Source organism: Thamnophis sirtalis, unplaced genomic scaffold, assembly GCF_051295495.1.
Source record: "Thamnophis sirtalis isolate CommonGarterSnake01/CBP01778 unplaced genomic scaffold, rThaSir2_p1.2 scaffold_6, whole genome shotgun sequence".
Lineage (NCBI taxonomy): Eukaryota > Metazoa > Chordata > Lepidosauria > Squamata > Natricidae > Thamnophis > Thamnophis sirtalis.
In genome coordinates, this window is record NW_028261386.1 from 717,847 (window position 1) to 731,408 (window position 13,562).

The window sequence follows — 13,562 nt, forward strand, 5'->3', positions numbered from 1 at the left end:
ATGAGAGGAGACAAATAAGTACATAACCAACTTGGAAACTTATCTGGAAGATTTAAAGTATGCAGTGAGAGTTGAAAAACTGAAGCAATCAAGATAAAAACTAAATCTCACTCCAAATGTCCAAGCTTTCCCAAAAGAAAGAATTCAGATAAAGTATATTAAATAGCAACTTGAACCGGGGACCAGGATTTTGATTTTTTGATTGTATGGAAGCCAGGAAAATTTCTCAGCTGGGCTTCTGTTCCCTGCCAAAGTTAAGGTATCTCTCTACAGCAAATTCAGCACAACACCCAGGTCAGGATTCTTAGCTTGCTGGGTTTGGCTAGTCTAGAGAAAAGAAGGACTGGGAGGACATGATAGCTATCTTCTAGTATTTGAGGGGCTGCCACAAAGAGGAGGGGATTAATTTTATTTTCCAAAGCACCAGAGGGCAGGACAAGAAATAATGGATGGAAACTAATCAAGGAGAGAACCAACCTGGAATTGAGGAGAAACTGCCTAACAATCCAGACAATTAACCAGTGGAATAGCTTGCCACTAGAAGCCCTGGGTGTTCCATTACAGGAGATTTTTAAGAAGAGACTGGGTTGCCATTTGTCTGGAATGATATATGGTATGGGGTGTCCTGCTTGAGCAGCGGGTTGGACTAGAAGACCTTGAAGGTCCCTTCCAGCTCTATTCTGACTGATTGCTAAAGATGACTGGCAAACAACACAACCACTTTTCCCATACGCAGAGCAATTTAATAGCCACACATAACAGTCTAGTGCAGCAATGGCGAACCTTTTTTGGCTCGTGTGCCATTAGGGGGGAAGCGCAGGGGAGTTGTGCGCGGGCGTACCTCACCCATAATGCAACATGTGACACACACACACACACCGTGTGCATGCACACATGAAAGGTGCTTCCCCCCCCCCATTTTTCCCATGCTTTTTTTGCCCTCCCCAGGCTCTAGAGGCTTTATAGGAGCCTGGGGAAGGTGAAAACACTCCCCCGCCCCCGAGGCCCTCTGGAGGCTTCAGGGACCTTCAGAAACAGATCCTACGAGCAAACTGGAAGTCCATTCCCGAACTTCCGGTTTGCCCATAGGGCCAGTTTTTTGCACTCTGGAGGATTCAGGGAAGCTCCTGAAGCCTCCAGAGGGCCTCCGGGGTGGGGGGGAGGCTCTTTTCGCCCTCCCCAGGCTTCTATAAGGCCTCTGGAGCCTGGGGAGGGCAAAAAATGGCTTTAAAAAAGGCTGAACTCAGCTGGCCAGCTGACAGGGCAACGCCTTGCATGCCCTGACAAATGGCTCCACGTGCCACCTGAGGCACACGTGCCATAAGATCACCATCCCTGTTCTAGTGCAATACTTAGCAGGCAAAACTAATGGAGAAAGCCTGCACTTTCAAACTTCTAACAGTTTCACATTTAGAGTATTTATTGGTCAGGATTATCCTAACCCTGATGCTGTTACATAGTTTGGTAAACAAATGTCTGCAAGAAAACAACTAAGCTCACAGTTTCATATTTCACAGTTTCATATTTCATAGACCCATTTCTAATCCAGAAGGTGGTTTCTGAAGAGCAACATGGAGAGTACTAATTTTTGCCAATTTCCCTCTTTTCACATCACTGAAAAGTCATTCTTTATTGTTTACTTTTTTATTCACCTTTCTACCCCACTGCAATCCAGAGACCCGTACTGTTACACATAGTAGGAGACAAAGCAGCAGCCATACAATGATAAAATGGTACCATGTTTCCCCAAAAATAAGACAAGGTCTTGTTTTCTTTTGAGCCCCGAAATAAGCACTTGGCCTTATTTTCGGGGAGGTCTTATTATTTTTGAGGTGCAGGAGGCGGCAAGCGTGGTCAACCCATGACTGCTGCTGTATTGCAATGTTTTCTGGGAGGGCTTATTTTTGGGGGAGGGCTTATTTTAGTGCATGCGCTCAAAAGCCCGGTTGGGCTTATTATCCGGGGAGGTCTTATTTTCAGGGAAACAGGATAAAATAAATTCCACGCCAGCAGAAAACTACAAAAAATAGAATAGAACAGGAAAGATGGCTCGATGACTTTGAAGGGTCTTTGGAACATCTCTAGCCTAAGGCATTCAAAAGGCCACCAAGGAGATGGTTAGTCTGATTCTCAGGTGGGATGCTGCTCTACGGCATTAGTAGTGTCACACAAAAGCAGGCCTCCCCAAAATGGAGGTTCAACAGTGGACTCTCTTTGTGCCATTGAATTGAGTGGGCTGATGTCGGATGGAATTGGTGGTCCCACAAATGTTATGTTTGTGAATAATGTGGAAAGTGCAGCATAAGATCATCAGTTTTTCACTCTAAGGAAGAACAGTTGAAATGAGACTACCACCTTTCATTTTTCCCTTGTAATTCCTAGCCAGATGCTGGGCACTTAGCAAGTTAGATTTATAAAAGGCAAACTCAGACACATAACTGCGCCTATGCTTACACTGACACAACATTAATTGGGAATTGTAGGTAGGACCACAAAAATGGGACTTGTTGGTGGTGGTCCCTTCTTTATGGAAAATCACCCCCCCCCCCGAGAGCTGTCCCCCATCCTGTTGCTTTTCTGAAAGGCCCTAAAAAGTTGGTTTTTGTCAGTGGGCCTTGGGGCCACAAATTACTGTAATATAGGGGGTAGGGCAAAAGGTTTTTTTAATGGATATTTATTATATGGTCGATTTTTTTTCAATTTGTTAAGGTGCCCAGAGTAACCAATGTGAGAGTTGTTTAATGAATAATAAATAAAACATGGAACAATTTTCATTGTGGGAAAGGCATGCAGTAGATAATATCAGATGCTTGCATTAGTTCTTACTTGGATGTTTCTGGCAATCCGGCTGAGAGCTCAAGAAATACCGATAAATAGTAGCCACGTACCACGCCGTTTCCATCCTTCACACATATACACAAATTAAAATAGAAGTTAGGAATAAATCCGGAGCAATCAAAAGAGCTTTAGAAGTTCCTATTTATAGTCGCCTACTGTGACGGAAGTCAACTTCGTATCAGATGCAGAGCTCACCAGATCTAAAGTTAAGAAGGGTACCTCAGATGTTCCCTTGCATCTTTCTTTGTTGCCTCAAAGAAATGGCTTGTTCGCTGAAACTAACATCCCTTGTGTCACCTGATATAAAGTACCAGAAGGCAGGACAAGAAGCAACAGATGGAAACTAATCAGGGAGAGAACCAGCCTAGAACTAAGGAGGAATTTCCCAACATTGAGGACAATAAACCAGTTATTTGACTTGCCTCCAGAAGGTGTGAATGCTCCAACACTGGTGGTTTTTTAAAAAGAGACTGGACAGCCATTAGTCTGGAATGGTATACGGCTTGCTGCCTAAGCAAGGGATTGAGCTAGAATATCTCCAAGGTCCCTTCCAACTCTGTTATTCTGTTATTCTGTGCTGACAGCTTGAACAAAAAGTCGCCCATAATGAATCAAAGCTCGGTTTTTCTTAAGTCAGCAGAATGGCAATAGCACTTAGACTTATATACAGCTTCACAGAGCTTTACATCCCTCTCTAAGTGCTTTACAGAGTCAGCCTCTTGCCCCCAACATTCTAGGTCCTCATTTTACCCACCTCCGAAGGATGGAAGGCTGAATCAATCTTGAACCAGTAGACCCAAACTGCCAAATAGCTTAATATTCATTCAATAATCAGAGTGCAACAGAAAGCTACAGATTGATCTCAAATATTCAAATATGAAAAACAGTGAATCTAGGATGTCTTGTACAAAAGTTAGACAAGCTGTCATAGCAAGAGACTTTTATTTTGTATCCATTTTTGCTATGTTTTCAAACAATTTGTTTGACTAGGAATGGGCTTAAACAGAAAATAATGTCCAGGCTTTCCCAAAAGAAGGATTTTAGGTAAAGCATATTAAGTAGCAATTCTGACATGACTTAGAAAATAATGAGCTTTATTTTTGTTTGTTTGTTTGTTTATTGGATTTATATGCTACCCTTCTCCCAAAGGACTCAGGGCAGCGTACAACATTAAAAAAAACACATATTACAAAAGTTTTTTAAAAAATTAGATAGAGTATCCAAAAAACCAAACCCAATTAAGATTAACAATAACATTTAAATAATTCGATTAAAATTAACAATAATCAATCATTTATTTTATTTTGTTCAGGCCATTTTGTTTCATTAATAGTCAATGAAAATTACTTGTGGTTAATCAGCTTTTTTTAAGGGGAAACAACCATACTATACAGCAGTGATGGGGAACCTTTTCAGCAGCGAGTGCCAAAAAAGGGAGTGTGCACGCTCGTTGGGGCCACAACTCAGAACAGGAGCTGGCCAGGGAGCTTGCGTGCGCCAGAAAATGCACTTCCAGTTTCCAACACACGCATGCGCACCAGCCAGCTAGTCTTCCAGTTACTGCCGTGCATGTGGGCGACCATCAGCTGGCCAGTGCACATGCCGGAAAACGGAAGACCAGGTCTTTCGGTTTCCAGCACTGCCACATGCATGGAGGCCAGGTGATCGTCGTGCGTGTGTCCATGCCAGAAACCCAAAAGACGAATGGGCCAGGTGACATGGCTACGCGTGCCACTTCGGGCATGCATGCCACAGGTTCGCCATCATGGCTATATAGCATATCTTGAATGGGTTGTTTTTTTTTGGCTTATCTATTCTAAAATATATTTGTTAATATTTATATTGGGGCTCTATGTTTAGTCTGCATTCCTCAAACATTACATTCAAATATCTACATTTTGAAGTCCTGAATTTCAGCAAGTTGAACAATATTCCAGGATTAATCATAGGACTAGAGTGCTGAAGTGCATCAGAAGAATAATTCAAATATCTTTTAATGCTATCAATCCTATTTAATTAATTTTTAAGATCACCTTCAAGTTTACATTTTATATGCTGCTTTTAATGCTATTAATATTTTATCTGTACACTATCCAGAGTCCCTCTGTGAGGGAGATGGCTGGTTCCTAAATATGATGAATAAATAAAATTAAATAAGTAAATAAACATCAATGAAAACTTACTGGATACACTTTTAGCCTCCAACAAAGCCCAGAAATTTGAAGTGGTGGGCTGTAAACTGGATCTGCTCGCTGGCGTAAAGTGCTATTAACAAAGTTGAAAGAGAAGAATTTAGCGCATAGAATGATAGCAGCCTTTGAATAGAGACTAAGTTCCAAAAAGCAAACATTCCTTAATAGCAATAGCTACAGCACTTAAGACTTTTATATGCTGCTTTACAGCCCTTTACAGCCCTCTCTAAGCTGTTTACAGAGTCAGCATATTTCTCCCAACAATCTGGGTCCTCATTTTACCCACCTCAGAAGGATGGAAGGCTGAGTCAACCTTGAGCCGGTCAGAATCAAACTACTGGCAATTGTCAGAATTAGCCTGCAATGTTGCATTCTAATCACTACACCACCACGGCTCATAATGTGTTATGCTTTGGATTCTGCTTCAAACAGGGGCATTCAAGGGTATGTGGACAAACAGAAGGAACACTAAGATGTCATTCTTTTCAGCAGACACATCTTTTCCTGAAATCCAGGGGCAGTTCATCGCAGACAAATTAACTAGAATTAGGTAATATTCTTACCTAAAATTTTCCAGGACAAAGGTAGTTGAATCATAAGCAGGAACTAACTCACTGCAGAGAATAAGACAAAGCATGAGACCCCTATATTATTATTTTTAAAAGAACCTCTTGTCATATTTCCTTATTAAAGTGCAGGAAGTTTCAAAGTTCCTCCACAGGTTTTTAAAAAGGGATGGTAATAGTTTATTAAAATATATGGCCATATACAAAACATACAGATGTTAAAAATAAATCCATCATACAACGTTCAATACACACCTAAAGTACTCATGAAGCACATATTACATACACCTGGGTAACAATCAGGTCTAAAAGCTTCTAATCTTCATAGCAATGATACAAAAGTCTGGAGACTTTCTTATTTATTTATTAGTACCCCACCTGATTGTTTTTGCAAATCATTCAAAGCGGCAAAACACATCCAACATTTTCTTCCTCTTATTTTTTACACAATAACCCTTTGAAGAGAATTGGGCTGAGAGACAGTGATTGGCTCAAGGCTACCCACTTAGCTTACATGGCTAAGAACTAGAACTCACGGTCTCCCGCTTTCTAGCCTGGTGCCTCAACCATGAGACCAAACTGGATTGTTCAGTAGACATTGCAGAACTGCTACATTAGAGTGATCCCAATAGTTTGTAATTAAAGAGGAATTTAATTCTGCCCTCTAAACTTGGCAGATAGGGTATTTCAGAAGCAGGTGCACTATTGTCTCAATTTCAAAGTCTGTCTTAATTTCAAACTACATGAACCTTCTTGGCAAGGAATATCTAGGAGTGACACGATAATAGAGTTCCAATATTTGAGGGGCTGTCACAAAGAGGAGGTCAACCTGTTCTCCAAAGCACCAGAAGGCAGGACAAGAAGCAACAAATGGAAACTAATCAAGGAGAGAAGAAACCTAGAATTAAGGAGAACTTTTCTGACAGTGCAAACAATAAACCAGTGGAATGGCTTGCCACCAGAAATTGTGAAAGCTCCAGCACTGGAAGTTTTTAAGAAGAGATTGGACAACCATTTGTCTGAAAAGATATAGGGTTTTCTGCCTGAACAGGAGGGTTGGTCTAGAAGACCTCCAAGGTCCCTTCCAATTCTGTTATTCTGTTATCATTGTATCTGCCTAAGTACCATGGGCATGGAATCTTCTTGGAACTGCTGAAAGGACTGTGTTGTGAACAGGAGATAGGTGGTGTTGTATATCTCCCCTTCTGCCTCATTCACACAAGCTTACCACTGGCTAAAAAAACATATGTTCATCTAGAACTCTAACGTACAATTAATTTACAGTAAAGGTTTTTTTGTTTATATTTTCTGTTTATTAACCGGACATCTCCCTCAGAGAGCCATTTAAATTCTTCTTGACTGCTAACGGTGCAAATCTCTTCTCCAAAACTCACTAAACTATAGTGATTATCATAGAAGCGTTTCCATTAAAAAAAAAAAGTTTCTCACATCCTTTGCGTAAATGTCAGGTCTTGTGCAAGTTGAGAAGGTTACATGTTTTGAGCTCAAACGCCTTTCATTTATTATGCCTGGCTGGGGAATTCGGGGGGATTTGAAGTCCACACATCTTAAAGGTAGCCAAGGTTGAGAAACAAGTGACCTAGGGGTCAAACAACACATTGGATCGGTTGTAAATACCGTAGATGAAGCTGTACCTTGTGAAGTCTGGAGGGACAGGAGTGGTGACAAAAGAGGCCATGGGCTTCCGGTGCACTTGTTGGAACATCATTAAAATCTCGGAGCTTTTTGAGATCAGTTCACTTTTACTGCACGACCTCAGCTGTAGAGAAAGAAATGGAGCACATGGTAGGCCTGAGACGAACATCCACCTTGAAATACAAACCAACCCAGACTGGATCCTGCAGCATTACCTTGGGAGAGGTATACTTGCCTTCACTCGTGTTAAAATGCAAAGCTCATAAAATCACAATGAATCCAATCCTAGAGGGGGCTTTGTCTGACCCAGACAAGCTCTCCTCACTTTATAAGGTAGTCTTTGACTTACAACCGTTTGTTTGAGGGGGTCTTTGCTGGTCTCTGAATTGGGTTGCTTTCTCAAAGACATTTCATTACCCAAACTAGGTAACTAGCACTGAGGATGTCTATGGAGATTCTCAGTCAACCAGGCCATGTCTCAGAGGTGCTTTTTTTCAAGAGGACTGTCTGGTTTTTCTTTGAAGACGTTTTGCTTCTCTTTCTAGAAGCTTCTTCAGTTCTGACTGGATTCCATTCCAAACCATCCAGTCAGAGATGAAGAAGCTTCTTGGATGAGAAGTGAAACGTCTTCCAAGAAAAGCAAGGAAGTCTAGTTGCCTCTTGAAAAAAGCACCTCTGGGATAGCCCTGATGATGTTACCTAGTTTGGGTAATGAAATGTCTGGAAGAAAACAACCAAGTTTAAGAAAGCACCAAGGTCCCCTCATCTCAACCCTGAGCTACAAATATTATCCTTTATTGGCAACTGTTCGTTTACTGACCGATCAAAGTTAAAATGGCACTAAAAAGCAACTTGTGACAGTTTTCCCCACTTATGATTGTTTTAACATCCCCGTGGTCAGTGAAGTACCCCAAGACTCTGTTTTAGGCCCAGTACTTTTCAACATCTTCATCAACGATTTGGATGAGGGAATAAATGGGGAACTCATCAAATTTGCAGATGACACCAAGCTGGCAGGAATAGCCAACACTCCAGAAGACAGGCTCAAGATACAGAAGGATCTTGGCAGACTTGAACATTGGGCACTATCTAATAAAATGAAATTCAATGGTGAAAAGAGTCAGGTTCTACATGTAGGCAAGAAAACTCAAATGCACAGGTACAGTATAGGTGGTACCTTGCTCAACAGTAGTAACTGTGAGAGGGATCTTGGAGTCCTAGTGGATAAACCATTTAAATATGAGCCAGCCATGTGCAGCAGCTGCCAAAAAAGCCAACACAGTTCTAGGCTACATAAACAGAAGGAGAGAATCAAGATCCCATTGAATACCACTTTATAAGGCCTTGGTAAGGCCACACGTGGAATATGGCATTCAGTTTTGGTCGCCACGATGTAGAAAAGATGTGGAAATTCTAGAAAGAGTGCAGAGAAGAGCAACAAAGAGGATTAGGGGACTGGAGAGTAAAACATATGAAGAACGGTGGCAGGAACTGGGTATGTCTAGTTTAATGAAGAGAAGGACCAGAGGAGACATGATAGCAGTCTTCCAATATCTCAGGGATTGCCCCAAAGAAGAGAGAGTCAAACTATTATCCAAAGCACCTGAGGGCAGGATAAGAAGCAATGGGTGGAAAATAATCAAGGAGAGAAGCAACTTAGAACTGAGGAGAAATTTCCTGACAGTGAGAACAATTAATCAGTGGAAAAAAAGTTGCCTCCAGAAGTTGTGAATGCTCCAACACTGGAAATCTTTAAGAAGATGTTGGATAGCCATTTGTCTGGAATAGTATAGGGTTTCCTGCCTAGGCAGGGGGTTGGACTAGAAGACCTCCAGGGTCCCTTCCAACTCTGCTATTGTATTGTATTGCACTGTATTGATCAAAATGTAGCCTCTTGACAGCTGAGATGTATTTATGACCGCTGCCCAGGCCCAGGGTCATGTGATCATCACATGTAATCTTCCCACCACGCATCTGACAAGCAAAGTCAATGGGGAGGTCAGATTCACTTAACAATTGCATGATTCACTTAACTTAACTTGCTTAACTGTGGCAAAAAAGGTTGTAAAATGGGACAAAACTCCCTTAACAACCTTCTTGCTTAACAACTGATGTTTCAGGATCCACTGTGGTTGCCAAGTCATGGATAACTCGTACTGCCAGAATATTGCAGAGGCAAAGTTTGTTATTTTAAACATAGATTTCATGCCTGGGTATCCGATTTTAAAATCGCTTTCTAAATATTGAGAATCCACAAAACTAGTTGCCCTCACCTGATGTTCTACTTCTTGCAGCAAAGACTCCAGAAGTTCAGTTTCTTGCGTGAGTGATGTCTTCTGACCTATTCAGTAGAAAAGAAATCAAAATCTAAACAAAACAACACTATGCCAGCGCAGTGCACTCAAGCCAAAAAGACTTGAACACAGGCTAAATCAAAGGTAGTAATGTTTAAATATAAGAATAACATACACCAAGAGCCACGGTGGCGCAGTGGATAGAGTGGAGTACTGCAGGCTGCGTCTGCTGACTGCCTGCAATTTGGCAGTTCAAATCTCACCAGGCTCCAGGTTGAATTCAACCTTCCATCCTTCCAAAATGCATAAAATGAGGACCCAAATTGTTGGGGGCAACAGGCTGACTCTGTAAACCGCTTAGAGAGGGCTGTAAAGCACTGTTAAGTGGCATATAAGTCTAAGTGCTATGGCTATCTGTGTGGGAAAACCAGAAGCCTACGGCCAGGACTGGAGAGACATGGTTTGGCAGCAGTCATATGAGAAGAGTCCAGAAGTATTTATTTCTTTAATCAAAATTTAAAATTGCTTCAATCATAATCACAATTCTAGGCAGCTCAAAGTACAGGTAGTCCTCAACTTATGACCACAATTGAGCCCAGAATTTATGTTGCTAAATGAGAAACTTGTTAAGTGAGTTTTGTCCCGTTTTATCACTTTTCTTGCCACATTTGTTAAGTGAATCCCTGCAGTTGTTAAATTAGCAACACGGTTAAATGAATCTGGCCTCGCCATCGACTTTGTCAGAAGGTCGCAAAAGGGGATCATGTGACCCCAGGACACTGCAACCGTCATAATTATGAACCGGTTGTTAAGCACATGATCATGGGGATGCTGAAACAGTCATCACTGTGAAAAACGGTCATAAGTCATCGTCGTAACTTTGAATGGTCACTAAACAAGCCATTTTAAATCGAGGACTACCTGTAAAAAAGTCTCTTGTGACAAAAAGGACCACTATTCAAACATGTGCAGAGTGTGATGTAGGACTAAAAAGCCAGTGCAAGCTGGAGCTGCGTAATAGTTTCATTATGGTATGTTCTGGTTAGGGCTCACTTCATTTATTTATATATCAAATTAGAAACTGTCCATCTCACTCAGAGAGCAACTGTGGGTGGTGTCCAATCAAAAACGTAGAAACCATGTAAAAATATTATCGAAGGATTACATCTAGTACTGGGCATCACACATTAGCAAGGACGCAAAGAAACTCCAGAACCCAAAGCTCTCTGTCAGGAACTGCAAGGTGGAACATTTCTTTTGTGGCCATAGGAACTGAATAAATAAAGTCAACAAAACACACAAATTTAAAGGGGCAGGGAAGATCTGGCTTGCCAAAATAAAGCAAAGAGGATATGAGAACCTGGAAATATCGAAAAGACTGTCACATGCAAGAACAGGGCAGACCTGTTTTCTATTGAAAAACAGAGCAGGTGTTTTGCAACAATTATAATATTCTGCTTTCTAAATGTCTAATTATATCCAGACTTATCAAGTTATAGCCTAATACTACGCCAAGAAAATTCCTGCTCAGTTCAAGGCTAAGCCATCTTTGACTAATAAGCAACTCAACTTTCTTATAAAATAATCTACCCCTCCTATTGTTGGAAGATGGAGGAGACAAACACCTTGTTCATGCATTGCTGAATGCTGTGGGGACAAAGCCAATGCCAGAGCAATAATAAATAAATACATAAATAATCTTGGAGACAGAATGGGGAGTCCCATTTCTTTTGACTCAAACACACCAAAACATCGTCCTTAGTTAATGGTGGCAATCAGAATTTCCATTCTTAAGCAACATGCTTGTAAAGCGCAACACCACATAATCCCATTGGAAATTCCAGAACTTCCAGTTGCCACTGTAAAGAAAATCACTACAGGTTAGCAATAGCAATAGCAGTTAGACTTATATACCGCTTCATAGGGCTTTCAGCCCTCTCTAAGCAGTTTACAGAGTCAGCATATCGCCCCCACAGTCTGGGTCCTCATTTCACCCACCTTGGAAGGATGGAAGGCTGAGTCAACCTTGAGCCGGTGAGATTTGAACCGCTGAACTGCAGATAGCAGTCAGCTGAAGTGGCCTGCAGTACTGCACTCTAACCACTGCGCCACCTCGGCTCCTTGTTGTTAAGCAACAACCTCATGTGGTCACCATTTGTGACCTCCTGCTGACTTCCCCACTGATTTTGCTTCTAAGAAGCGGGCAAAGAAAGTTGCAAATGGTGACCACATGATTGCAGGAGGCTGTGACATCATAGTCATGAGCCAGGTACCAAGCGCCCTTACTGCAATCATATGACTGTGGGGATGCTGCAATGGCTGGAACTTTGAGGACTATCGTAAGTACCACTTGTTCAGTGCTGCCATAAATTTGGTCACTGGACGCGTGATGCTAAGTGAGGACCAACTGCATTGTTCAATTAAACCTCACAAACCACTGGCACACAACCCTCAATAAATGAGCAGCAAGAGGACAAAGACAAATCTGTCAAGTGCTAAGTTCAATTCCTGTCGTAAAATATAACACACACACACAAAAAGGCAAACCTACCCATTAGTGTTATAAGTTTGTTCTTCAGCTGGGTATCTAACCTAGCAATCATCATCTCCACAGCATTCCTGATTTCTCGAACCCGTTCATCTTTCGCACTGCGTACCGCTTCAACGTTCCTTTCCTGAAAAACACACATGGCATCAATTTAGAACTGCCTGGACAGCTTTTCATTGTTTACATGGGAATGGCATCCTAGGTTGTGCAAATCCTACAACAGAAGTGAACAGAACATGTGGGAAAGCATACGTAGCACCTCCTTCTAAATCAGTGTTTCTCAACCTTGGCAACTTGAAGATGTCCGGACTTCAACTCCCAGAATTCCCCAGCCAGCATTCGCTGGCTGGGGAATTCTGGGAGTTGAAATCCGGAAATCTTCAAGTTGCCAAGGTTAAGAAACACTGTTCTAAATCATTAAAATAGCCACATCTTTCTCTAACTTCAGCATGCTGTTTGCATATGCTCCTGGCTACCTATGCAACCCCTTTGCTTGAATGGAAGAAACATTTTTCCCTTCTGTTCAATCACATTTGATCCACAGTCTACAATTTTCTCGGAAGGTTTTCCAGAAGTGGTTTTCCATTGCCTTCTTTTTGGGACTGAGAGAAAATGACTAGCTGGCCTTGTGCCTAAGGCAGGACTACAACTCCCAGTTCTCCCGGTTTCTAGTCTTAGTCTTATGCCTTAACCAGTACAGTACATTAACCTGGCTTTCAGAGTACAGGCTGGAATAATTTCTGAGCAGCTAACACCTTCATTTTGGAAACAGAAGCCACATAGGAAGGAAGAGAAAGTAAAACTTGCAATTGCAATATAAAACATTATCACTAGGATCTTTTACTCCCCCCACTCCCCCCAATACCAGAATGTCACCTTGGATTACACCTCAGGGTTGTTATACATAACTCTAATTCCCCTTCTAAACCCAGAAAAACAGGCGTGAATTTTTTATTATTCACTGTCTCTCAACCACTCTCAGATTGCTGCAACACAGATATAATAAGTAACTTTGGAACTGGGAGGCGTTAAATTGATGATGCTTTGCTCATTTTGTTTTTTTAAAGGAGCAGCATTAAAAATATTCTCACCTTGGAAACATTAACCAGGAAGTCCCTTCTCTAGAGAAAGGTAGTCCTCGACTTACAACCATTTGTTTGATGATCGTTCAAAGTTACAAAAGCACTGAAAAAGGTGACTTATAATCAGCCCTCAGACTTATGACCGTTGCAGCATCCCCAGTGTCAGTGCTTGGCAACTAGCATCTTTTTATGATGGGTGCATTTGCAACTTTCCCAAGGAACGTCTGACAAGCAAGGCGAATAGGGGACGCCAGATTTGCTTGATGACTGCAGAATGCACTTAACAACTGAAGTGATTCACTTAACAACCAGGGGGGAAAGGTTATAAAATGGGGCACGACGCACTTAACGAATGCTCTGCTCAGCGAAGGAAACTTTAGGCTCAA

General features: G+C 41.7%; 1 protein-coding gene across 1 annotated transcript in view; it reads right to left on the reverse strand.

The window, feature by feature from the left end:
* TRIM37 (tripartite motif containing 37) overlaps positions 1–13,562 on the reverse strand; it is a 66,041-nt gene that overhangs the window by 37,974 nt on the left and 14,505 nt on the right. The window contains exons 7-12 of the mRNA XM_087717082.1: positions 12,098–12,221; positions 9,526–9,593; positions 7,252–7,376; positions 5,594–5,644; positions 5,022–5,103; positions 2,827–2,903 (exon numbers count right to left, since the gene is read on the reverse strand). Of these exons, the coding sequence (XP_087573208.1) occupies positions 2,827–2,903; positions 5,022–5,103; positions 5,594–5,644; positions 7,252–7,376; positions 9,526–9,593; positions 12,098–12,221 (527 nt within the window). The remainder of the gene's footprint in view (positions 1–2,826; positions 2,904–5,021; positions 5,104–5,593; positions 5,645–7,251; positions 7,377–9,525; positions 9,594–12,097; positions 12,222–13,562) is intronic.